Source organism: Agelaius phoeniceus, chromosome 5, assembly GCF_051311805.1.
Source record: "Agelaius phoeniceus isolate bAgePho1 chromosome 5, bAgePho1.hap1, whole genome shotgun sequence".
Classification (NCBI taxonomy): domain Eukaryota; kingdom Metazoa; phylum Chordata; class Aves; order Passeriformes; family Icteridae; genus Agelaius; species Agelaius phoeniceus.
The window spans coordinates 27,045,480-27,072,277 of NC_135269.1; the positions used below are offsets into that span (position 1 = coordinate 27,045,480).

At 37.5% G+C, this 26,798-nt stretch overlaps 1 protein-coding gene across 11 annotated transcripts in view; it reads right to left on the bottom strand.

Annotated features, from left to right (window-relative positions):
- The window catches only part of ANO4 (anoctamin 4), a 187,330-nt gene that overhangs the window by 36,939 nt on the left and 123,593 nt on the right, over window positions 1–26,798 (bottom strand). For all 11 annotated transcript variants that reach the window (XR_013182362.1, XR_013182361.1, XM_077178703.1 and 8 more), the window contains 7 exons: window positions 25,978–26,109; window positions 16,346–16,452; window positions 14,420–14,475; window positions 13,775–13,896; window positions 7,305–7,439; window positions 6,464–6,560; window positions 5,882–5,942 (listed from right to left, as the gene is read on the bottom strand). Coding sequence is in view for 9 of the 11 variants with exons in the window: in XM_077178703.1 (XP_077034818.1) it covers window positions 5,882–5,942; window positions 6,464–6,560; window positions 7,305–7,439; window positions 13,775–13,896; window positions 14,420–14,475; window positions 16,346–16,452; window positions 25,978–26,109 (710 nt within the window). In the remaining 2 variants the exon portion in view is untranslated. The remainder of the gene's footprint in view (window positions 1–5,881; window positions 5,943–6,463; window positions 6,561–7,304; window positions 7,440–13,774; window positions 13,897–14,419; window positions 14,476–16,345; window positions 16,453–25,977; window positions 26,110–26,798) is intronic.

Genomic DNA, 26,798 nt, shown 5'->3' on the forward strand with positions numbered 1-26,798 from the left:
ATTGTGCTTTCATTTTGTGATGGAAAAAAAAAATCAATCAAGGAAACAGTAATAGCATAATATAATCCAAAGATTAATTCTCAGCCTGCTTAAAGTTACAGCAGTGTTAAACATTTATTTTATGTAAAGGATGTAGAAACTACCTAAAGTTAACACAAATCTTCTCCCACTGTGAAGTGGAGAGGAAGCCTGCCCTTTATTGCTCACTGAGAAGCAGCAGATTGATACCCAGAGAACATAAACCTCTTTGTTCATGAGCTAGCACAGTATCAGCTGTAACAGTGTCACAATCATCTGACAATATAATTCACATCCATAAAAGTGTCTCCTTAATGGGCTGTTGGCCCTACTGCAGCATATTGATAAAAATGGGACCTGATACTAAGTACTGGCGTCAGTTTGGCAAAAGTTAATTTTTAGACAGGAAGAATTATGTTTTATTGTACTAGCTAGTGCAGTGAAAGTGTGCTTAGGAAATAAAGAGTACAAGCAGACAAGGTAAGGTATCAAAAGCATGTGTAAGGAAGCAGATATTTGGTTTGAGGGCATTTTCATATATCAGGTAATTATTGTTCTGCAAGCTGGAATTATGTTACACCAAGTCACAAGCACTTTGATTTTAGTCAAATAGAGAGTCATGAGCCTAATGCTTCTATAAATGTTTGTAATAGCTGCAGTATAATTGGTTGTGATCAGCAAAACCAGTAAGTGCTAATGAGGCTCCCCTGCTACTGAACCACAAACATGGTTCATTCCTTGATTTTTTTCCTGGTTGAGCTGCTTCTCTCCTGTCAGCTCATATTGAATTATTTTGTTCAGGCTAAACAAGTAGTCCTGCACTGCTTGGAAACCTAGGAGGAAGAAGCCTGATTGATTTCTGCCACTTTGTTTCCATTCCAGAAAGCTGCTGGTAGCAGAACTCCAGTAGGTGTTTGAGTCCCAGCCCTGAACATCTCAGATACACCTTTGTTGAACAATACTTCTTTTCTTTCTTGTTTTTCCCACACCTGGAGTGAGGAATTTATGCATATTGTATTTAGCACATTTAGCACCTGTCAGAGTAAGTATGTGAAGTTCTTGAAGCTTCTTTAGAAAGTTATTTTCTAATCGTTAAGTAGCAAATATGATGCTCTGTACAGTGCTGTTTTAGCTTTCACTGTGTTGCACTTTTCTCTCTCTATTCAGGTCAGTAGGCAGCTTTCCCTTGCTAGATATTTTAAAATGTGCTATAAATAACTACCTTTGATTGATTCACTGTGCTACTGAGTTCTTCCAAAAGAACTGCATTTTCAAATTTCTCTGCTTATTCTCTAATTGTAATTTTAACTATAAATACCCTATACAAACTTCAGCATTCTTTTCCGACTTTGACATTCAGTAGGACACAGTTGTATTTTCTCATTTGTATGAACCAGATCCTGAGTTTTCTCAATAATTCCTGCTTGGAATTTTGCATTTCTTATTGGCCTTAGCTCCCAGATCTTTTACTAGCTTTTCCTATACTACATTTGTCCTACTTCAGAACTCCACCTTGCAGCTGGGTCCTCAATATCCACTTGTACAAGCAGCTGTCTTAACATCATTTCCTCAGATGCTTTTGTAACAAGTTGTGATCTTATCTCGTAATGCAAATGGCCTCTTGTAGGAAATAGCTTTACCCTGACCTTCTCTCAGAAATCCTCTCTCTATTGTATTTCAGAGCATCATTTAATATATCCATCCTGACTCCTAGAATATATTCTATATACTGGGAGTCCTGCTGAAGAACACCCTTAAATTCTATCTCCTTGGAGAGCAGATTAATGTCAATGTTTTATGCTAGAGGCAAGATTTGTAGGAAAGTAATATCTTTTATTAGACTAACAGATACATACAGAAAATTTGTTTTATGTTGGCTTTTGTTATTGCTTGAAAATAGTGTTAAATTCTTCATGCCAGTCCTCTTTTTGCCCTCCCAATTTTGCCTTTCAGTGTTCTAAAGCTACTTCTTTTATCAAAGGAAACATGCTACACAGGAAAAAATTTCAAAAAGCATTTATCTTCCATCCCTTAGCTCCCCAAAGATGTGCACAGCGAGAGAAACTACCACCAGCCTACCCTGCCTTCAGCATGGATTTAGAAATGATAAATTGCTGGACTTTCCTTTTGAACAGTTACAGAATTTTGCTCTAGAGTTTCTGGAAACATCTAGGCACTAACAGCTTTGCAATAGGTTTCCCCAGTACCTCAATTGGAAAATCGAAATCTACAATTCCATCTGGCTTTCCTGAAACATGCTGGAGTCAACTGAGTGTCAAATTTACCTAGATTTTTTTAATGAGAATTACTTTTTCCTTAATTTTAAATGTCAACATTTTTTTGAATTAACATCTTTCTCTCATTTTCTGTCTTTGGTAAGAATCTAATTTAGGCAGTAAAAAGAGAGGAACTTTTCCTAGATATGGGAGCTGCTTTATCATCAAGCCAAACATTTCTCAAGGCATACATAAAGAACAAAGTGGAAGTGTTTCTCCCTAGTACAGAAACACAAACCATGATATTGCTTCCCTATTTTTGAAAGCTTTGAACATCTGGAAAATGTCATCAAGAAAAAAATATTTTCCAGCTTCTGAGATGATCGCATCTCAGTGAGCATCGATGGCAATCTGTTCACCAATGAAAAAAAATTTAAAAAATGTTAGCGATTACAGGGACTCACTTTTTCCCATAAACAACAAAGATTTATAGCTTCAATCTGTTTGAAAGAGTATTTCCTTTCAACAGAAGCTTCAATACAGAAAAACTTATACAAACTGATAATGAATTCCCTAAGTGCACTGAAGGGAGTCTTTTTGTCCTTTAATAAATCAGTTAAAAATGAAAGTTTCCTTAAGTCATATGGCTGTCAGGTATACTTTAGTAAGTATCATGCTTTTTTTTTCCTATTTTATTAATTACTTTTACTTTGCTTACACCAGGCAGAAATTAAATAAGTGAGGTGAAGGGTCAGTGTATTTTTTAAAGAGAAGTGTACTTCTATTCCAGTGTCCCCTGGTACACTTAACAATTCCAACCTTTCTTTGATGGGTCTCACTAATGCCACAATGAAGCATTATGAAAGATGGGCCCCCAAGCTTCAGAGCCCTACAGTCAGGCTCATTGCTGCTCCACAAATCAAGCACCCCCTGCCAGCATTTGTCACAGTAATTCCTCTCTGCAGCCTGGCCACAGAAGTTTGTTCATCACTTGGAGATATATTTTATTTATATTTAAAATGGGAGCAGATAACTTAATTCATCAACTAAAGATGTCTTTAGAGCAAAAGGATGAAAGCACCATACAGATCACCTCTTCATGGAAAGACCAATGGCCACAGCTGGTTTTGAAACTCCCAAGCAAATGGCTGAGGCTTCTCTCTCAACATGGGAGCTTACTAATGGATGTAAAGATGGTGAAGAAAATACTTTAGAAAATAAAACAGCATCTAAACTCTGGCTAAAGAGGTAACACGGTTCTAGCTGCCTTTTCTTTTTACTTTCATTCTCTTTTTATGAAAACAGTGCCATAATTATTTAATATGTCAGTGTCTGTCAAACTGGATCATCTGGAAGGCTGAACTTTTCACAGCCAATATCTTCTGAGCTTGCCAGTTGTTTCATGCTGACAGAAAAAACATTTCCACAATCAAACTGCTATCATTGATTCTTCTCTTCCTCTATGATTTACTGCCATGATGGCAATGCCTGCAGCTGCCAGTAGGCCTACTGCAGACTGAAATCCCATTTAACACAGGCAGTAAGCCAGCTCCTAAATACAGGAGCAGAAAATCCCTGGAAAGTGTGACTTCCCTTATTTGAATGTTGCTTCAGCCCTATCTGCATGGACAATACCTCCACAATCTCACTGTTTTCTCTGCAAACTCTTCTTTAAGGAAGTGTGGTTTGTGTGGAGCCAGAGGATTGCCCCATTCCCCAAGCCATACCCTACACTCACAGCTCCTGCTGGTGCTGCCCTCCCTCCCTCTTGCCAGTCAGCTCCCAAGCACAGTGTAAGCCAACACAAGTGCTGGGGAAAGCTCTCACCCCAGCTGCTCTCCTAGAGTCTCTTCTCCAATAGCCAAATCATCTGGGGGCAGCTTCTATTATATTTGTTTTTCATCTCACTGTGGACTTTGGTGCTGTAGATGCATGGGTGGGCAGTGCATTGCTCAGTCTTGGCAGGCTGGTGTGGAGATTCCTGGAGGCAATTGGGTCTGGGAGTCTGACAGTGATGCTGAAGGAAGGGGAGGAAGGAGAGGCTAATCAGAGAGAGATGTGGTTCCTGTTGACTGGAGAGAGGAAAGAGAGAGGAGAGGGCCTACAACATTTTGTAGCAGGCATGTTCAGCCTCCTCAGGCTTCTCAAAGGCAGTGACCACAAGGCAGAACTGGGCATGGTGACCTCTGTGAGGGACTCCCCTTACCTAGAGCTGCTTTTCCTACAGCCCTGGATCTGGGCACTGCTAAGACACAGAAACCATGCTGTTTCTGAAAACAGGTATTGTTAAGGAGAAACAAAAACACTGGTGCAAAATCTGCACTCTGAAGAAATGCTCACCAGCAGTTAGGAACACTGCCAGAAATGTTCAGCAATGTTAACCCATCAATTTTCCTACCTAGAGATTTCCCTGCCTGTATATTGTGTTGGAAACTCTCAACTTGGAGAAAGAGTTTGGAAAAGCTGAGTAAGTATCTAAGGGAAATCTTTAAGGCTTAGAAATTTTTGGTGATCCTTAGCTCTGTGTAGTTCTGAAACAAAGATGAAATATCAAGCAGAAACATAAAGACTGCATGATCTGTGGATTTTTCTTAAGTGTGATTTGTAATATTTGAATATTTTTAGTATTACATGAAATGGCATAAATAGGCTTGATTGGAGAAAGGAACTGAGATAGACAGGTAAGCTAATCTATGTTGCTCTGGTGGCTCTCATGTTGCCTCCTGGATATTTCTTGTGGTTCAGTTAAGAGATTTGCAGTTTAAAATCGATTATAATTACTTGGACACCTTTCCAAAGCAGTTGGAGATGTGTGAGTAAGAACAGGAGAACAATGACTCAATCTGGGTAGCTCAAGGACTTGGATGCTGGTTTTGAGTCCCCTTCTTGAGCCATTTTCTACAGTTGTTAACCTTCTTTCACAATGGCTTGGTGGCAGCTAAGAGGCTGGGCATGTTCAGGGATTATTTAAAATAATTTTTTGTGCTGCCAGAAATTACTGGTTCCTCTTGCCTTCAATTCTGCCTACATGACATAGTAGGAAAAATAGTTGAGTCAAAAATAGAACATTTCTATGGGCAAAATTCAGCCTCCATGGCAACAGTTAGACCACACTCGGATCAATTTGCCATTCAATGAAATCTTTTATTTATTTCATCAGAGCTTTGCTTTCACTGCAACCAGCTTACATGGATTTAAGTTTTACTGCCTTTCCGCAAGGTGGGGAAAAATGCTACTCCATTTTAATACTGACACTAAACTGAGCTGCCCTAAGCTAGGACAAGTCCTGAGCACTAATAGAGAGAAGGCCTTAGTACCAATGGATTTAAAAATGGTTAGAAATTCCCACAGAATTATATATATATATATATATATATATATATATATATATATATATATATATATATGTACTATGTAGACACTACATAACTGCATTCATGGTTCTGTTTAAATTTAAAAATTATTATCAAATAAAAACTTGATTTAACCAATTGCGTCTTCCTTTTGCAGAAACAGAAAAGTCTCTAGCCTATATTCTTTTTCTTAGTGTCAGATAAAAATGTGCTGGAAAATAAAAAGTCCTATGTTGCATCATATTCTTTAAGAAAAAGATGGTGCAATTACTTAATATCAAAATGAAAACTTACCCCACACTGCCATGAAAACAGCAAAAAAGACAGTAGCTCCATTGTCAAAGAGGTGGGTTACCTGAGAGATATATTAATAATGTGATAAATTTGTGATAATAGGCCTTTATTTTTTATTTTCCAAACTAAAATGAATGTGATCATGAGTTTAGCTGGCCTGACAATCCTGAGGACCCTTACCTTGACATGTGAAATCCCCCTGTGAATTGACAGGACTATTTGCCAGCCTGGCCTGGGACTGACCCCTGCCAACACCAGATGTGAGCATCATTTCGGACCCAAAGCATTAATTTTATGGAGCCACACAGAGAGGATGGATGAGAAGATAAAGGCTGATGTCAAGGACACAGTAACACATAGCTCTAGGACACGACCTCTGGCACTGCTGAATTTCAAAGTGCAGATTGCATTCAAATATTTTACCACCCAAATTAAACATTGGTTAAAGACAATGTTAATGTTGGCTGAACTTGATCTGTCCCTTCAAGATTTCATCTACCCAGGCTCACTAAAGACAAATGAAAAAGGCAAAATTCATGCTTTTACCAGGAAGTATCTCTATTTGCATAGCCTAGAACATACCTTGGCATATATGCAGCTGTCTGACAACCTCATGAAGGGGCAGTATTTATCACATATAGGGCACATTATGATATCTGTAGCTTGGCAGACTTCTTTACTGGAAAAATAGAAAAGACAAAAATTAATAGCTTGATTACTACAACAATCTGCACAATAATCTGTCTGGATTGATAGGCTTTGCCAATATTCAGTTACTTATTGAACAAAACTGATCTGTAACTGAAGCCAAGATGTTCATAACAGCATGTGTATAATTAATATTTGCTGACTGTCTAAGACTACAGAGTTTAGTCATAGCTGCAGAGTGCAGTTCTCCAGGGACAACCTAGTAGTATCTCTTTACTATTTCCAGCTTCTCCTTGAGTCAGAGTGACCTTTGGTAGGAGGAGGGTGAGGATAACTTCAGACGAAGTAACTCTTGTGACTCAAGTGCACAAAAACTTAGAGATGCAGCTCTCAGCAGAAGGTCCAGGGATTTCTTCATCTGAGGAATGCCTCTCTGTGGTGGATCTTTGGGAAAAGCCTTATAGAGAGTGAAAATTCCCCACTCTTGTGCTGGCCTCTTAAAAAGTAATGGAGGAGTCTGCTTTTTCCCTATTTTGTTCTGAGTTGCCAGCACCATTAACAACTGGAACTGGGAAAGAAGAATTTCCTCTCATCCAATTCAGGATCATAAAACATGGGAAGTTTGATACCAGGTACCTTATGACAACTAGGCAGTCTTTTCTTGACTGTTCATTCAATAGTTTAAAATGAAATAATTAACAGCTTGTGGGAAGATCTCTCAAATTATTCATAATAACCCACAGTTGCGATTTCTTTTTACAAGTTCCCACGTTACCTGACTTGGCAGTGGTTCAAAGTGGTGACTCCATACAAAAAGACAAATAATCCAATGAAGGCAGCTGGGAAGAGCATCCCTGTGTACCAGCCTAACCAGGCAAAGTACAGCCCGATTTTCTCACCAAAGTACCGTCTGTTTTAAAACAAAACACAACAAAGTTACCTGCTAATTAGAATAATCTACTTAATCTTGCTCATTAGTAGAAAAAAATATTTCTATCATATCTGAAGAGTAGATTAAAGAGGATAAAAAGCCTTCAACTAAGCTTCTAAATACACACTGAGGGACCTGCCTCAGTAATGAACTTAAAACATTAATTTAAAAATTCAATAACCACAGTTTACAGTTAGATAAGTGGTGACCTCGTGAAGGAAACACTGAGTTACTTTTAGAAAGCTAGTTCTTTGTATTTGGGAAATTGATGGTGTGCTTTGATTTTGGCTGTTTGATTTTACTGCCCGAATAATTGCATTGAAATAAATTTTATCCCTAAATCTTGTATAACAGCAAAAATTATTTGAGCTCAAATTAGTTCTAAGAAATTAATTAACCAGAGTTCATTCTCCAATACAGTTTATTTTAATTTGATTATTTATTTTCTTAGCTCAGTTTCTGCAAAACTAATTTCACGATTCTACTGCAGTGGAAAGTGAAGTGCAAGTGAGGTCCATCATCTTGCAATGATTTGAGGAAAGCAGTCTGAACTGATCCTGATTTATTAGATATATTACTCAAAAACTAGCAGCAAAGTAGCCAGAAAGTTTTATCTTGCTACATACATATTCATTAGCAATTTACCTCCTCCCAAACACAACCAACCCTTTATTTATGTGTTAGAGAATTAATCAAGCACACAAAAACCTGCTGAACTCATCAGCAGAGGAGCAGGCTCATGTACTGTCCTATTGATTTGTGCACAGTAGATTTTAGGGGATTATTTGCAAGGCTGGTTCTAAAGAATGATGCAGGATGATATGCTTGTGCTTCAGACATTTTGTAGACAACTTAAACTTGCATATCCACTCAATTTGAAAATAGCTGCTACTGGAAACTCTCTTCCACCCTAATGATGCAACTTCTGATGTATCCAGAGAACAAGTGCAGACAGCCAGCACTGCTGGCTCCTCTACCCTACCAAGGAAATATCATTGGCCAAATTTTCTCAGCCAGAATGGAAAGCCCTAGAACTGTCTCTAGCACTGGGTGCACTGGAGGACACTTGGTCTGGACTGCACAAAATTAGCAGTTTTCAAGTTGTTGTTAAAAATTTCCAGTGTGGGAAACATCTCTCTGGCCTGAGCTCATGCTCTGATGGAAGATACTGATCTGCAGTGACTATTTTCATTTGAGTTTACCAACTCTGTATAAGAAGCCAAGTATTGTAATTTTGTTTTTATTCTTCTGTCATTCAACAGACTCAAATTCCCAGACTAAAGAGATGGTAAGCTAACACTTACATGCTCAGTTCTGACAAGGGCAGCAGGTCTGATTGTAAAAAACACACTGCAAACTGCTTTTTAAGACCTGATTTAAGAGTGTACATGAAACTTTTGGCCTGATTATTTTCCTGACATCTAGGATGTCAGTCTGTGCCTGCACCTCCAAAAATGCAAACTCACATTTGAGCTTACTTCCACTAAATATGGATGACCTATTTTTCTCCACGTACATTGTTCAAAGGAGTGAAGTCCACCTAACTTTCATCAAGCTTTATTTTTTACTTCATTCTCTACACTCAAGGATGAATGCTTCCTTGTTTCAACCCTCTAGCTGACAAGCATTAATGGCAAAAATAAACCCCTACCCTTCTGAGCCCTTCAATCTAACAGTGCAAATCATAGTATTCCTTTTGATCTAGAAATCAAACACCTTCATCCTAGACGAAGACCCAAGCAAAGTTCAGTGTGTGCATAAAGAAGATGATGGGGAGAAACCCATCTCTGAAAAGAAAGGAAAAGGCATCTGAGCTGGGTTTTAAAATTAAATGTAGGATGTTGACATTACTTTGATGCATATTGGTTTAAATATGGATAAACAACCTCGATATTCCCTTATTGCCCTTTGCAACACAGCTGGTACTCTACAGGCACAGGCTGTACTACTGTAAATTGCATCAGGATCAATTTAATATATCTGGCCCCATAGTTTGCATATTTCTCCTTTTAGTCTCTGCTCAGATACCACTCAGTTAAATGCTATGGAAACAAACTATGCCAGTGAGAAGGTCTTTGGAGGCCTAGGTACCATATTCAGAGGAGTTCCACATTTACTCCAATATGTAATTCAGCTAGTCTGGACCGTCATGACCCTCAGGAGATGAAAAATGTGTAGATGCCTTTGTCACCCTCTTCAATTTGCCCCAAATATTTGTCTGAAGAACAAATCTGTTCCTTCTCTTCTTCTATCACTATGTAAAGAACAGAAATTTCATATAGCTTGCTTCAGTGATGGCAGTTCTTTCTGAGCCAGGGCTCAGCAATGTACACAAAGAATTCCAGAAGTTTCTTCCCAGAATGCATTACTGTGCATGACTTATACCTAAATCTAACCTGTTATCATTCTATTCATTTCAAGGCTTCTTTGAAATTTTCCAGTGTTGATAACATCTTTGTGTTCTTGTTAACTTTGCTAATTAATTACTATCCAATTTTTCAGATTATTAATATGGACAGAAAAAAATTGTTTGAGTCTTTAATGGTTCTCCCACAGAAAATTTCCTCCACAACTAACCTAAAAAGGAGGGACATAAAAAATCCCCAAGCACCTAACACAATAATCCATTTCTCCTATCCTTATATATATTGCAACAACAAAATAATAATAAAAATGTAATTTCATCTTCTCATTGTAAGCTAGCCTGTATACTAGCCCTTCAATACCAGTTACCCTAATGGTGAACTGTATATCCCCTCAACCCATTCCAGTGGTAGAGCTATGACCTAAGTGGTCAAGATTTCAATATCAATATTTATCAATAAGGCACATTTTTGGAAAGTATTAAGCTACAAAGTCTAATTTCCAACCTATGAAATGTGATATTGGATTATCCTATGTTTAATGACTCTCATTACAGAATATTTTGCTTTTGACATGCCTAGGAGGAAGTCATGGATCTAGAATATAGACATATCAGGGCTCAAGGACCTATCTATTTTCATTAACTCTTTTGCAGGTAAGAATGAAATCCTGAACAGAACTTTCCACACCACAGAAACTAGAGCTTTCCAGCAGGTGTTTTGGACATATGAAGCTCTCATGTCAGAAGCAATGGGGTGGGTAGGAAGGCTTGACAGGAGACTGAAAGGGAGTAGTCAGCTTGCAGTCAAGACATTTAATGGAAACATGGAGCAAAATGCAGATTACTCAGGTGTCAGTTTTTGCTTCCAAGTTCATTTAGATACCTTTACAATCACTTAAAAACCAGTTTCCTCCCTGCATTTTTGTCCTGTCAATTACAAGCACAAGCAGCAGCAGGAGCAATTTGTGCACAATCAAGAGGGAAGCAACAATGCACACAAGTGTGAAGGAGGTGATCCAAAGTCCCCAGGAATCACTGCCACTGTTTCTGTTGATTTACATGGTCCCAAAGCATATAAACATACTGAGACCTGTTTCTTTTTTAATTATAAGAAGAATTATAATCAATTATAATCAATTATAAGAATTATAATCAATTCTAAAGGTCACAAATTATTCTTTTAAAGCATCTATGGACACTAAATTCCAAGAGATGTATAATTAAAGTCGTGGTACCACATCTGTTGTCTAATAGGAGTGGCTTTGTAAATTATGCCAACTCTGTGCCATCGTACTGCCACGTTTCAAAGCAGAGTGGAAGCAGAATCATGCAATTTCCCTCAAATGACTTCTCCTCATTTATTTTTAGTGACTAGTATCTCCATAACAGCCAGCTGATGAGATTAAATGAAATCTGCAGTTGCCAAATTGGCAGCACAGGAGATGGAAACTTCATTTTAACATCTAAGGAAAAAATAAAACAGCACTGGAGTATGAATATTTTCACTTACCATTGTGGTAACTTGACTTTAGGGTAGTAATAGCACATCTATTGATGACATAAATGTACTATCTACATCTAATTTATTTCTTAGCCTTTTTAAAGCATAATGTCAGCTAGCAGTGTAAGTTCTGGCCAGATGTCTGTGGAAGAAGCAACATCCAGTCGCTCCTTTTGTACAGATGACCACACTACACCCTTCAAGCACAGTCCTACATAATTCTTATTATGGGGGGAAAAATGATATTTCCCTGCTGTAGAACTGGCACTGAGAAAAGCTTCTTTTTAAAATGTGCCCACTGAGACACTCCCAAGTGAAATGAACAGCAGGTCTTGCTGGTGTCATCAGTTTTTCAAGGAAAAGTCTCCAGCTCAATAGACATGTGAACTGCTGAGAGTGGCTGTAGAAGTGGAAGATTCATTCATGGATGCTGGATTACTCACATTTCCTTAGCTCCTCCCAAACCTTCAAATCCTCTGAAAACTCAGCAGGAGCTGAGGAAATGTGAGTAATCCAGCATCTGTGAAGTGAGAAGGAAAAGGCATTCCCTTCACTTTGTTGTCACCCTCCTTCAGTGAATTCATCACAGCTGTGGATGTGCTCCAGGCAGCACATGGCAGGCTGGGCTGGGGCTGCAGCTTTGGACCTGCTGAGTTTGGTGTCTTGTGACTCAGGCTGCTGCCAATGCTCAGGGAATCTTACAGCTCCCCCTGTCCCTCTCCTCTTTGGGTAAACATCCACTCTCAACAACAGCAGGACACTCCTGACTTCAGCTAGGGGGTCTATAGCAGTTGCCTTTTTTTTAAATAGATTTTGAAAAATCTGTCTCATGAAAAAATAAACTTTCTTTAAAAATCTTTAAACCCAGACAATGCAAGAAGGCTGCTATCAAGGTCTAGAATAATCATATCTCTAACTTTGCTTATTCTGTTACCATTTATTCTCATACTTTCACAAACCTTTCAGATGCCTGACCATCAAATTAAACCAAACACCAGATATTGCCTCAAGAGCACTTTCATAAACAAGAAATGATGAAGAACAGTAGCCTTGACCACTATGGAAAAATGGTTATAAAACTCTATAGAGATGAGTTGTTTGTACTGTGATAATAATATCTTGTTGTGTACTGGGAAATTAAAAGCAAAAAACCCCTTCAGTATAACTGTTGGCTCTTCCATAAATCAGCAGTTTCTATGGTGTAATTTGTCAAAAAAAAAATCCAAATGTCTATCCAGTTTATTAAAAAAAAGAAATAAAAAGTTTTTTGGGATTAAATTATGAGATTTAATAAATTATTTCATAAAGGAGTAAAAAAATTACATGAATCAGTAAAAAATTTTCTTGGTTAGCTTTTTATCCATGGAAAAGAAACTCTCTGTTTTATGAAATGGATAGGTTTTATATGGCCTTAATCAGTAACACTGTCTGTCTCCAGGGCTACCCTCTACAAATCTTTCATCTGGAAACAATTTTGAGAATAAATAAGAGCAAAGTTTTCTATTAGTCACAGGACTTATGAAAGAGGAAATTAATAAGCTGGACCAATTGAATGTTGCGTATGACCCTTCCTGATGGTCAATCTATCTTCAGTGCTCCTGGTACATCTGAAGACTTTATTAACAGGCCCTTGTAGCTCCATGTTCCTCTCTTCAAGTAGAAAAAGCCCATTACTGTCCAATATTAGTTCTGCCATCATGATCAGTAAAGGCTCTGGCTCTCTCTATATGCACAAGAACTATGTAATCCCCTATTAGTGCATGCAAGGCTATTTGAAAACATTATTTAAAGGGACTGTAAGAACTTGGAATCACATCTCAACTTTCTCAGTGTTTTCTTCTTTGCAGACTACTTCCAAGATTAACAAAAATCTGGAGAGTGGTGATGTGGCTGGTCTGAGTTAAAGGGCAGTGGTACAGAGGAGACTTCCATCACCAGTGTTGTGAACACAGTAGTACAATCAGCAACTGTAAGCTCTGCTCTGTGCCATTTGTGAGCATCATGAAACTTCCTCCAGAGCTCATTCTGTGGTTGCTCTTTGGAAAAAGAAGATCTAGTTGGTGAGAGCCTATTTTTCACCAAAGCCATGCTCCAAGGAGAAAGAACACCTCCTATGGACAGATGTCTAATCAAGTATACCCAGACTCCACAGATCCTTCTCCTCCTTTTTTTTTTCCTCTTAAATATCCTGTAAAAACTTCATTACAAATTATGGTGTCAGGAAACTCTGGAAGGAAACTTCTTTCACTTTCAGGTCCTTCTACAAACTCCTCTTTAAATATTTCTTCAGATGTAGTGTCACCATGAACTAAACGGTTTCCCATTACTTCAGGATCAGTTTTTAAAAACCACATGAATTAAATAAGCTTTTCGTGGTTTTATCAGAAGTGAAACAACCTGTGCTCAAAGCATCTCTAATGTGACATAGCAAAAGCAGGCAAGTCTTACCTTACAAGATCCAGGGGCTGGTATTTATACCACACTCCCCAGGAAGCCCAGCACTCATAGAGCAGGTGTCTGTGGTTTTCTGCTCCATGGGTTTTTATTGAATTCTTACTTCTGTAACTTCCCTAAAATACAAATCTGGACATTAATGAATAACAGCAGCAAAAAAGAATATTTAAGAAATCTCTCTTACTAGCAGCATGGATAACACAATTTATGCAAACTACATACTTGCACTCCAAAAGCTAAATATGGCATTAAAAAAAAAATCAACTGATGTCACTAAGATTTGAGAATATTTTTACTAAGAAATTTATAATAGATTATATTCAAGTCATAGCCTATAAATGCAAAGAAAATCTTTGGAGAATCTCAAAAAGCCACCCCAGAGTGTGGTGTTTTTCCTCTCTGAAAGCATACTGATATATCAACTCAAAGAGTTTTTACAGAACAGAACTGGAACAACCCTCTTTACTCATCTCTTTTTGCAAGAAATACCCCTAATTTTTCCCCAAGGAAAAAAGCATTGCTAAATGGAAGCATGTCAGAGGCAGACATTAATAAGGTTAAGGATAAATAATTACACAATTAAGAATTCATTTTGTGGGAAATGTCCATTCAAAAAGGAAAAAAAAAAGAGCAAAATACCTCATGAAGAGGAAATGCAGCTTCATAGGAGCCATTACTGAGCAATCGATTCAGACCTAAGAATCAAAAGTATTCAATTATTTATCAACAGGAGCAGAAAAATGGTGACGTAAAAAGCAAAACATATTTTCACAAACTGGCTAAATGAAGATGGAAGCCAATTGAAAGTACATAATATATGTAGAAAAATTAATCTTCTCTAGATTTTGATAACTAAGAAATAATACATAGAAAGACTTGCTCCAATATTAATCAGAATCTATAATTTATTATGCTAGAGGTTTAAAGATTCATTTGCCAAATCCATCTTTAGAGTAACTTCACTGAAATTGGAGACTTTACACCAGGTTTAAAGTTTGACATTATGAAACATGGTCTAACAAAGCTATTTAGATGAAAGGCTGCATATCTTGGGAGCTAAAATCTTCAGGATAGGTCTCGACATTTTTGAATTGCAGACCATTAAAGCAACAGAAACTCACAATTCCACATGATAACAACTTTTTAAAATGTGTTCAGCTTGTGTCTTATGAAAGTTGCTGAACAGACAGAAAGGAACAAGACAAGCTGCAGCATTAAAAGACCAGAAAATAAAATCATTCCTATCCATCCTACCACAAAAAAGTGACCATACAACCCACTCACTCAGGCCATGTCCCTCTTTATTGAGACCCTGGAGAAATGATGATTGCTGAGATGATTGGTGCTTTGCACTTGTAAAATCACCAAAATAAGACTGTACTGCTACCAAGCAATGCAAAACAATCCACATGAAGAACCTGAAGGTATTTGAACCCTATTGACCAAGAGGCACAGAGTCTTGATTCCTTTCCTAATTCACAGGAGACAGACAGCAGCAAGAACACAGCAATGAGAAGTATTAAGTCAACATGAATAACACTTGCAGCGGTAGCATCACTATCTGCCTGGCAAAATATGTTTTCTTCCAATGTCTCTGTCAGAAAAGTAAAACTTGGACGGCAGAGCTGGGCTTTGCTCTGCCCAGTAATCAGTGCAAGGTTGTGTTTACTACAGGTACAGCACAAGTTTACATGTGAGGGAGATTGGGATCTTAGGTAGGCAGGGATTGCAGGTGTTTGGGCAAGATGCAACATCAGCTCTGCTCAGGGCTATTGCTGCCCTCATCCCAGCAGCTGAGAAAGAAAGAAAGAAGTGAAGTTCTGGGATATTTTCCTCTTCAGGAAAGGTGAGGTTTAAACAGCAGAGAAATGAAATAGATTGCAGAATTTTATGGAGATTTGTCTCTACATTTGTCTCTGTGTGGGACTCAAGGTGTATGCGCTCTGTATGATTTGGCAGAAGGTGGCCACTATTTCATATTCTATCCCTCCTCTGTCACCACCTGCTCTCCTGGGCCTGCATGTGTGCCTCTCCAAATTTCCAGTCCACTCTCTAATTGAAAATGTAGCCACAGTTACATCATTCTTTGCACTGAGGACATCAATGGTGAACTTCCTTTGACTTACAGCAACACCAGAGATACAGAGTCCTCCATCTCCCTTAGGGGTGGATAGGTATCCAGGGAGAAGCCCTGTAGCCTGAGATGTAGAGCAGCACAAATCTTTCCATCCTCCCAAGCACATTTTAATGAAAGAATAAAAGTTTTCCTGCATGAGTCTCTCTGCTTCACTGCTCCTAATCTGTTAATATTTCATGTTTAAATCAGCCTCTTCCCTTGCAGAGGTGATAAATCCCATGTGGTGATATGCCTGTGAAAGCTGACTGGTATTACAGGGAGATGATCACATCTTCCAAGGCAAAGCCCCTACCACAGCAGTGGATGAGATGGAAACAGTCAAAATCAAGGTGATTAAAAAGGAAGGAAAAGAGCCTCTTATGAGGCCAGGCAGACTTCTTCTTTCTTTTTTTAAAGGCATATTTAAAAGCACATTGCTCAGTACTTACCAATTTTGTTTTTCCCTTCTTCATATTTCACTCTTTGTAAGATATGGTGTACAATTCTACTTCTTGTAGCATTATTGAAGAAAGTATCTTTGTTGTGTATTATGAAGCTACATGAAAATAAAAACCAAGAGCATCTCAGAAACATGTAATAGCACATTTAAGGCAAATATTTATTTCCATTACTTTCTTTAGCACTCTAAAAATCTACAGTATGTAAGCAAGTGCAGGGAGGATAAAAGACACTTGATTAAGAGGTGATTAGCCAGGTGAGATGCTGTCAGTAACAGTATTCATTCTCTTACAAAGAATTATGTGGAGATATTTAAGTATTCATTATGATATGCATCACTTTTAGATAATTCACTGAAAACTACAAAATTCTTGCACAAAAAATTGCAAAAACATATCTTTGTAAGTGCAGCAGTAGAATTTCACATCTGTTCCAGGCTTTTTTGTTATGCTTTACCATTAAGAGTCAGTTGGAACCATCTACTTGGTAAACCATGCTTACTGAAAACTGTTACTGAATACTATGTTAGAAATTGAAAGTATCATATACTCCCACATTTGGTCCTGGAAGATAAAATGCAGTAGAAAAATTAGCTCTAAGAGGCCACTTATCAAGTTAAGTATGAATGCCAGTTCTATGTTCAATAGGTTAGATAGAATAAATTTTGAAAAACCCAACAAACCCTGTGGATAGGAGGCAATATTGGTTTCCTCATCTGTGTTTTTGAAGAGCTGCAGAATTGAATAAACTGATAAATAAAATGTTAAGGTCACAGAGATGTCATGGAGAGATGAGTCTGTAGGAGAGCACACTAGACAAATATGACCTTAAATGAGATCATCTTAATCAGGAGCTTGGTGTGGATTCACTTCACCTTCTCTTTTGCACAATGTGAGATTCACTTCTCAGTTTTCCCCTCAGGTAATTTAACCCAAATGAATTTTTTTTTTTTCCAGAATCAATCTTTACTCATGGGAAATAATATGCAGCTTTGCACCTCCACAGTAATTTTGAAAAAAGAGGAGTCCAACTTCTGGACTTTGAGAACTTCATGTACTCCCTCTTTATTATCAAAATTCTCAGCTGAATTTTCAATACAATACAATGTGTACATAAGATCCTTATGCTCTGCTTCAAAGGCAGACAGTAAAAAAAAAAATCCTAAAGTAAAGGTATGTAAGACAAATTGTTCCAAGAGCACCAGAAGTAATAAAACCTGGTTTTCTAGAGATTACTATCTCATGTCTCCTTTGCCACTTCACCCCAGATACTCACAGGCCATTTTTGTGCCTACAATCTACTCACTACTGTACTCAGTACTTCTGGCTTCCTCCCATTTCCCTGCTATTCCCAAAGTCCTACTCATGCCCTACAGTACCTACCAAAGTTAATTAGATTTATGCATATTGGCGGACCACCACGTGCATGCTGATTTACCAGTGGGCTGGTACCAAACAGCAAATGCAATTGGTGTCCACTGGCCACAGCCTTTTCTGTATAGGAACAGTTTGGGGCCACTATTCTATTTCAAGCTGCTGTTACTCAAAAGTTATTTAAGACTGAGCTTATCTTTCAGATACAGAAAGATATGTGGACATAACGATGCATCTTTACTGCTACATCTGTATCAAATTCAGCTGAAAGTAACCAGTATGTGAAATAATGACTACCAAAAGTATTTTGAGAGAAAAAAACATACTGTATTCTTGTAAATCTTAATGCTGATAGAAATTATATTTTATAAAATCTAAACTGTGAGACAGGTAGAACAGTGTTGTTTTCAGCTGAAGCTGGAACTCTGTAACAGGCTGTTTGTGTAGCAGCAGAAACAAATGAAAAGGCAGGAGTAAAACAGAAATGAATAGTAGAGATTTTTGCTCTTTATTTAATTTTCTTTTACTGCCTGACTATCCAAGACCCCACCTCCCAGACAGTTAAAGAACTGTGAAGATAACTTCTCAGATACCAGAACAGCACAGTAATTCTCATTCTGACTTAGCTTGACTCATCATTCTGACGAGTTCTTGTAGGATTCAACTGCGAATTGGATCACCTTATCTGGGAAACCTGCAACATGGAACCAGATAACACCTTAATCTATTTTCTTTGTAATACAAGTTTATTTTTCTCATCTGTTATCACAACTGTCTTATACTGCAACTAGAGATAGCCATTTCAACATCTCTTCTGAAGAACTTGTTTAATAGTTTTGCTTGTATTCAAGAATTTCTATTTTCATGAGTCATAAATGCAAAAAGACAAAAATCAGGGATTATGGGAACTCTAAAAAACAAAGAAATAATCACTTGTTTAAAGAAACACTTCAGTAATTTGCATTCATTGGCAAACTTAGTAGTTGTGTTATTATAACTTTTGATCTTACATGGGCAAGAAGAAATAACCAGATGTGCCTGTGAAGCAGATGTAAACACCTCAGTATGAGAACTGCCATGAAAAACTCAGCCTGTTCCAGAATAGCTGAAGCAGTCCTAAAACACCTGTGAGAATATGAGCTGCAGAGGCTCTGCCCTGCCCAGTCTTGTGCCAGTAAGGGCAGGAGGGGGAGACGAGAGGAAGGACTCGCCATGATCAGAGTGGGTCAAAAACATGCCCTTGAGTGTTTTCCAATATATGAATGTTATTCATGAAGACATGGATAAAGAAGAGATGTGAGAGTTCAGCAAAGGTGAAAAAGTAGTGCCAAAAATGAGTCCTCTGGATGTCCTGGACCATCCCTAACAATATCATTATTTTGGGATAGAATTGGTGGTAACATTTGGTATCATTTAAAACATGTAGTAGCATTTAAGGAATAATTCTTCCTTATTTTTGAACATAAAAGTCATAGGGTTCTTAAAATCTGCTTAACTCAAATATCCTTTTTTTTTTTCTGTGAAATTGTCTGTAGAGTAGAAAGAGCAGCATCACCATAATCAACGGGGCAGGGACCTCTGGCACAGGAAATAAAAACAGGCAGACATGAGTGGAAGGCCTTGAAAGGTTGAGAATATCCCAGGCAGCTGTATCTGTATTACAACATCCCTGTTAGACATTGACATAAATTAGGACAATGTCAGGGAGGTTTCAATTTATCCCAAAAGTCACAGGAGTTGCTCTTGTCAGGTGAGAATCAGGAAGCTCAGTGTAGGGCTTGCCCCTTTCAACCACCACCCCTTCTCCAATGCTTCATGGATGTTTCTTCCCCCCAGTTTTTTGTGCTTCAGTTTGTCTTATTTCTGAGTGTGGGTGGTAAATCCACAGTCAAACAATAACCATCAAAGCTATTCCATGTTCTACAGCATCCAACAAAGAATTCAGATGAGAAAGATTTTCTCAGTCTGTGAAGAATCTCACACTTCAAATTTCAGTTCACAGGGGCCAGAGCTGAAGACAATTTCAAACCAGGTACACGTAAACATTTATCAGACATTACTGAGCTATGAACTGTATAATGCAGAGGCTTTCTAGCAAGTTTTTTAACCCTTGTTGCTTTTAGGTGGAAGAATTTCCTCAGCTGTTCTGTTTCTGCTGCCCTTGTTATATTTTCAACACAAGGATTTGAATATTCATAAGAGCAATACAGCTTGTTTTCAGGCTCAGTAAGGGTTTAGATTTTATTTATGAGACTCTTCACTGGTGGTTTTCATAATTTGGTCACCTCATTTGTAAGACAAAAAATAAGTAAGGATTAATGTATTAAAATTTTTTTACCTGTGAAGTTAATGTATAGGTAGATAAAGCCAGTGATTTGTTCCACAACAGCTATAATCATTAACTTGGTCCTGTAAGTCTTATTTGTGTGATCTATCCTTACTCAAAAAGAAAATCCCAATGAAGATAATGAGAGTACTTTTGGAAGGAAAGCTTCCAGAGTTGATCCCTAATTAAAGTCCCTTTCAAAAATATCATTCTGGAAATACTGCTCTTACATTTATGCTGTAAGAGACATGAAGAGTCAGTGAAGGTTAATTGCTTTGAAGCTATATTTGTAGCCTTTTTAACTAAACTGTGAACTGGAAATTTCAAACTATCTTTCTGTGGATAGCAAAGCACAGCAAAGCTAACTGTTGTCTAAAGAAAGACCTCAAATTAGTGCAAATTCAACCAAGAAAAAATTACCAATGAATTCCTGTTCACACATTGTCTTTGGTAATTTTGCAGGTTGTACAAACCCTTAAAGGGTAAATTTAGCTCTTGAATCTTTGAATACACATTTGAAAAAAAGTGGGTTTGTTTTTCTTGCTTTATTTTACTTTTTATATTTTGGGAAAGCAAAAGGCAGGAAAAGGCTCTTTTCTGCTTTAGTGACAAGATAAAAAAAGATGAAATCTGAACACCTGTGGCCTGCTGACAAAGACACAAAGGGAGGATGGATGCATGCACAGATCCGTGTGTATCTTCGCACTGTGGGTCCACAGACACTGAAACAGTCTGACACCATATCTAAAATTGCTTCTGCTGGAAGCAGTACAAACTAAGAGCACAGATGTTGCTGGAAGTAGTGATCTCTATGTGAGTAGTGTATTTTTATATATTACCACATGGAAAATGCCCAACCTTCTGTACTCCCATGTAAATCACAGAGCCAACAGCCAACCTGTTGTTGGCGGAGGTAATAGCAGGTTTTTAGCCAATTTAACGTAGAGAAAGTAAATCATCAGCTGGAGTAACAGCAACAATGTGAGTCTGCAGTATTCCCCTGAGAATAAGACCACACATTTCTCTACTTTATTTGTTTGAAAATGGCTATATTATTAGCACTTGCTGATTTTTGTTTTGCTTGATTTTTAAGGTTGCAGCTAACTGTCTTTTTTATATAAAAGGACATTTTTATTAATGGTTAATAGAGGGTTTTCATATCATACAGGGCCTAAAACAGGGTCACTTTGGGACGAAGAATGTTGTAGTGGCTCTCTCCATTTCTAATTTGGCACCACAGCCTCAAAACTGCCAAAGTAAAATAGAAAGTCATGAAAGTGCTGAATCTCTCCTTCACCTTCCTCTGCCTTTGCCCCAGATGTCTTCCCCCAGATCGCTTCTTAATTTAAATTAGTTCACTTAGGAATATTCACCTGAGATAGAAAGAGGGAGCCTTTTGTATTTTTCAGGGATGCCCTGCTTCTTTCTATTTTTCATGCAATTGAAACTTCCAGAATCAGAGGGAATAAAAAAAAAAAAAACATTGCAAGGCATGTCCAAGTTTGGCAGCACAAAGATTTGTTTGAGAGCAGGATTTGCAAAACTGTGATTCCCCATTTATAAAAAGCCATTTAAAGATGAATAGTTATTATACTCTAGATGTATTCAAATGCCAGAATGACCATCCTGGTTCAAAACAAGTAAGTGTCCATGCAGCCCTGTGCCTTGTCTCCATTTGCAGTAGTTCCCTGATCTATCCATGATTTTGGGGTGAGGGGACTTAAGGGAACATGGGCACAGATCATCTTGGTAGAGATGGGGTTTGTTAAGATCAATTTGAACATCAGAAAAAGCTTGAAAAGCAACTCCACTTTGAGAGACACATATCTTGGAAATCTGGAAAAAATACAAGACTTATGTACCACAAGGGGACATAATATAAATGAGAAGAAATCTATTAACCTCTGGTATGCAGGGGCATTTTTTGCTTAATTAATCATGTTACTATCCTAGTCCTCCTAATTGAGTAAATTTTTAATCTTATTTTCACTAAGTAACAAATATTTATTTTAAGTGGTCATTCAATTATATATTAGGTTAATATTTAATCAGAGAGTTTATTGCCTTAGAAAGATAAAACAAAGGGGAAATAGCTCCTGATATAGAGTTTGAAATCTCTAAACAGCAATTAACATATTTCCCTAGCTAGTGTACAGTTACCTCAGAAATTGCAGCTAATTGCTGCTGTTACTATTCCCAAGTGATTAGCAGCTGACTACATGATAAATAAATAAGATGTAGTAGAAGAACAACTAAGTGTGTCTAATGGTAAACATTTCTCACATCTTGTGCATTCTTGTAAAAGATAATTTTCAGAAGAAATACTTTGGTATAAGCACAGCCTTTTCCAAGTTGTGGCTGCAAAAAAGAGACACTACTCAGAAGTCTATCTTGAAAATAATCTTTTTGTATTCCACACAATTAAAAAAAAAAAAAAAAAAGTGCTTGGCAGAACTTTCCTCCAAAAAGAGATTTTCTATTACTTAAGAAATAAGATGAATTTTGGTCTTCTCTTGTACTGACAGTTTTGAGATATACCCTATGAAATATGCCATAATTTAAAAGAAAACCTGAAGCTGTGCTGCAAAAGTTATAGTCATATCTCACAAATGTCATTCTTGTGTTTTCTACTTTGCCAGTTTTGGAGGAAGGACAGATGGCTAGCTGTGCCTCTTAAAACAAACTTAGTTTTTTTTTGAAAGCTGAATTTCTCCACATCTGGCCTTTTTCCATCTGAATGGGAAAGAAAAATGCAAGAAAGAACAAGTCTATTGAAATGATCTACTAAAATTGCATACACTCCTTGTACATGAATATTTTTAAAATATTATTTCCTATGGAAATAAGCTCAGGTAAGGTTTTTTTCTTAATTATTTTCCACCCCAGACACTGAATTGTAAGTATTGTCAGTTCTTTGTCTTTCCATGCTTTTAAAAGAAACTATCACAAATGAAGTCTCCACTCAAGTCATGTTGTAAAATCTGTATTGGACTGGAGTCCTCTATGTGGAAACTGTGGCTAGATCACAAAAGATAAACTGCCTGTTCTTTGGTGACATGAAAGACATCTGATGCTATGAAGAAAGGAAGAAATAAGGAATTTTAGACCCAAATTGCAATATATCAAATGCAGCCAAGCTCATATGAGTATTTAAGGCATAATATTTTAGAAGATGCAAAGCACATAAAACCAGGAAAAAAGGAAGAATTTGGCAGCCTCCAGGTAGGATATGTGGCAAAATCTACTGTGAGGCCATGGAGATCTTATCTGAAAACTAAGTTTTGTGCTTCCGAGATGGTTGTAATTGTGAGTGATTCACTTCATGGTCTTCATTAAGCATATCTTGGATAAACAGTAATTTATGGCAACACAGAAATCCAAAATATTTTCAACTGCCAGAAGTACATATCTTGCTCTCCAGAAATACTTGTACAATAGCCAGAAAAATCCTCATCAGTGTAATTAAAAGACTGATTATATATTTTAGGTTCCTGTGGGTATTTCTCAAAGAACAGTTGACTGTACTTCCCACTAATCTCTTCCTCTCACTTAGGATTCTAGATGTGCAGGAAAATTGTATGGCTTCTACTGTAAACTTAAAACTCAAAATCTGTACATAAGTTCTGACAAAAAGCAGACACTGGTGGCATTTTTCTGCTACCACCTTAATACAGTGCAAAAGGACAAAAAAACTCGCATTTATTCTGCATCCTCTGAGGACTTCAGGAACTGAATGAGTTACATTTACTTTGTTCAAAAAAATGCCATATGTTCAATGAAAAGTCTTAACACTAAGGTCAGCTAGCTGAACACTGGGTTGGTACTGGGACCCCTCCAGTCCTGTACTTGTTCTCTCTGAATCAGTTTTGGCACTACTGTGTGATGGAAGAGGAGGCAGAGTCACAGCTGAAGGCCCAAGAGTAGGAAGGAGATTGTCACTGCTCTTCTAGACTGTAGGATGATGTGCTCTTCGAACATTGAACTCCACAAGTAACCACCCATGACAAGTTTGTAGCCTCCAGTATAATTACATTGTATTGGTCACATGGTTAGAGCATACCAGCAAAACCTTAACTGTCCCAAATATCAAAAGGTATGGACTTTTCTTACCACTGACAAAATGGAAGCTAAATTATCATAACATTACTGTAGATGGCAATTCTCCTTTTCAGGATCTCAAGAATTTCAGTGATTATTTATCTTCACAGTCCTAAAACAATACTGTGGGTCTCTGGGTTAAAAAATTGAAATACCTGCATGCAACTCAGTAGAAAAATATTGAACAAGTCATTGTATTTCAAAATTCTAGTGAAACAAAACAAGTCAGGCACAAGGAACAGGCTGAAGCACAATAGGAACACCATTGCTGTCAGAGCCAGCATCTTCTGTGAGAAGGAGGCCAGCTCAGCCAACATTTTATAAGCCCCACACAAAAGGATAGGAAGACTACACACAGAAAGCTAAGCAGAAAATGTCAGGTCTGCCATGGAGTAAAAGTAAAATTTCCAAGGCTGCCATGATGTAAAAGAAGCGTCAAACAACAGCAGGAGTGTTAATGAAACTAACACTTCTTATAAACTCTCCTGACAGTTTACCAACATGAAAATGAGCAAGGCAGAAGAATGAAAAAGAAATACTCTAAAAATACTCTTCATAAATGTCAATCCTCCTTTCAGCCACAAAAAAAATCTCTCAGAACAAACTACCAACCCCTTTCCTATGTGCAGTAATTTTAAGGCACGTTAGCAGTTAATATTACTGGTAATAAAAACATTAATGCTGACATCCTGATTTATTAGTTTTTTAGTATCACTAGTTATTCTCAAACTAGTTTGCACCTACTCTTCCTTTTGCAGGGCACAATAACTGACCCATCTCTGTATCAAACAGACTTCTATTGAAATTTCCCTGGAGTTTTGCACCTGTTCTTGTTTTTCTGCTGTATTTGGAAAGATGCCATTTGTGGCAGAGGTTTATTTTACTCATTTTTATTGCAGCTAGTAAATCAAACCCCTGCAAAAATTATTCATTCAAAATGAGGTATTTTAGAGCTTTGTCAACCTGGCTTCTCCCTGAATAAAACCACATATTTCAGAATTTGGAGCAACCTATAATTCATTCTCTGTCTTCTTTTGGTATCCTCAACAGTGCTGCCTAATCTTTGTGGTTTTGCTCTCAGTCAATGACTGTTTCCCATATCACAAACTCTCTAACTACCCATAAGACATCAAAAATTTGACATCCCTTAAATTTCATATGAGTTATGAAAGTTATGTGGGACTTTTTCTGCTCTGCATTTTGCAAGGGAATAAAGGCTTCTTGTAGCCAAGTGATTTCTCTGACATTTGTCCAACACTGGTGTCATTGGTGGAAAAGTGTCACTGCTAGGTCCAAACACTGTCTGAACACTGCCATTTTGCAAGGAGTTTTGCTTCCATAAAATTGAAAGAGAAATGCAATCAAATTGACATTGTCTGCTTTCTTTAGAGTTTTTTTTGTTCTACAGTCATAACTAGGAATTAAATTCAAGTATCAATATTTCAAACATCAGTGATGAAGGACTAGTTTTGGTTATGCTAAATACATAAGGAATGCTGAGAAAAGTTTTAATCACAGCTTTAAGTGAAAAAGAACAACTGCAATTCTGACCTGAGAGAAAATAGCCATTTGATCCCTTTAAAGATGTAATTGAAATTCCAGTGAATTAAAAGGAACTTTCCCATTGATTTCCTTAGCTTTGAGCTGGACATTTAATTAATAGAAATATAGACTAGTTATCTCTTCCTTTTTGTGAAAAAGGGCTAATATGAAGGCACTAGTCCTTAAGACACGAACAAAGGAATCAATTTTTTCCAAGGTGAATCCAGAAGGAAAAGTTTTCACCTTGCCACTGAGATGCTAGAATATATGCTAGAATACTCACTGATGGATCCTTTGTTGGCTGAATGGAGCAGTATAGCAGTCATTCTCCTCCAGATCTGGCAGTGTTTCCTTGTCCAGTTTCATTGGCTTTCTGGGCAACCATCCTCGGAACCTGCTTATCTGTTTCTCGATCCTGCAGCACATGATAAGTATGAGCATTTGTGATAATGGGTTTTTCCACTACATTATGAAGTACAGGTTATCAAACCAGGACACTAAATATTTACAATTAGGAAAGGTGCAATGTCTTTTGACTTTTGTTGAGGCAGACCAAATTACATATGCTGAACTCGATTACTCATAACCAGCTTTCTGCAGAGGAGCATTTATTTTGTCTCATCAGAAAAGCAATGCTGATGGTACATGCTGCCGTAAATCTTATGAAGCCCAGTGGAGTGCTTGGCATGTTCTCTAAATCTTTATTTCTCACATTTTTAGTTAGTTGAAAATTCAGGCTTAACCAACGTTAGATTTTTGGACATCTAAACATTAGAACAGTGGAGATTGTGACAAAAATCTTTGGCAGCTAAACCCAGCAAGTTACAGCCTATTACTGCTCTCTGTATGGATTCTTACCTTGCAATTCATCCTATTACAAAATAGGCTACTTTGTTTATTTCATTGTTTCTTGCAACACTACAACCTCCATGAAACCAGAACTCTGGGTGTATAAGCTAACAAGTGACTGCAATGCAGATTCTTACATTTCAAAGGTGAAAACAAACAGTGATTGAGCTGGAGGAAGGGCAGATTTAACTACAGGTGCATTCATGCAAAGATACACAGTGAAATGAAGGGAACAACCAGAGCTCATAGCAGAAG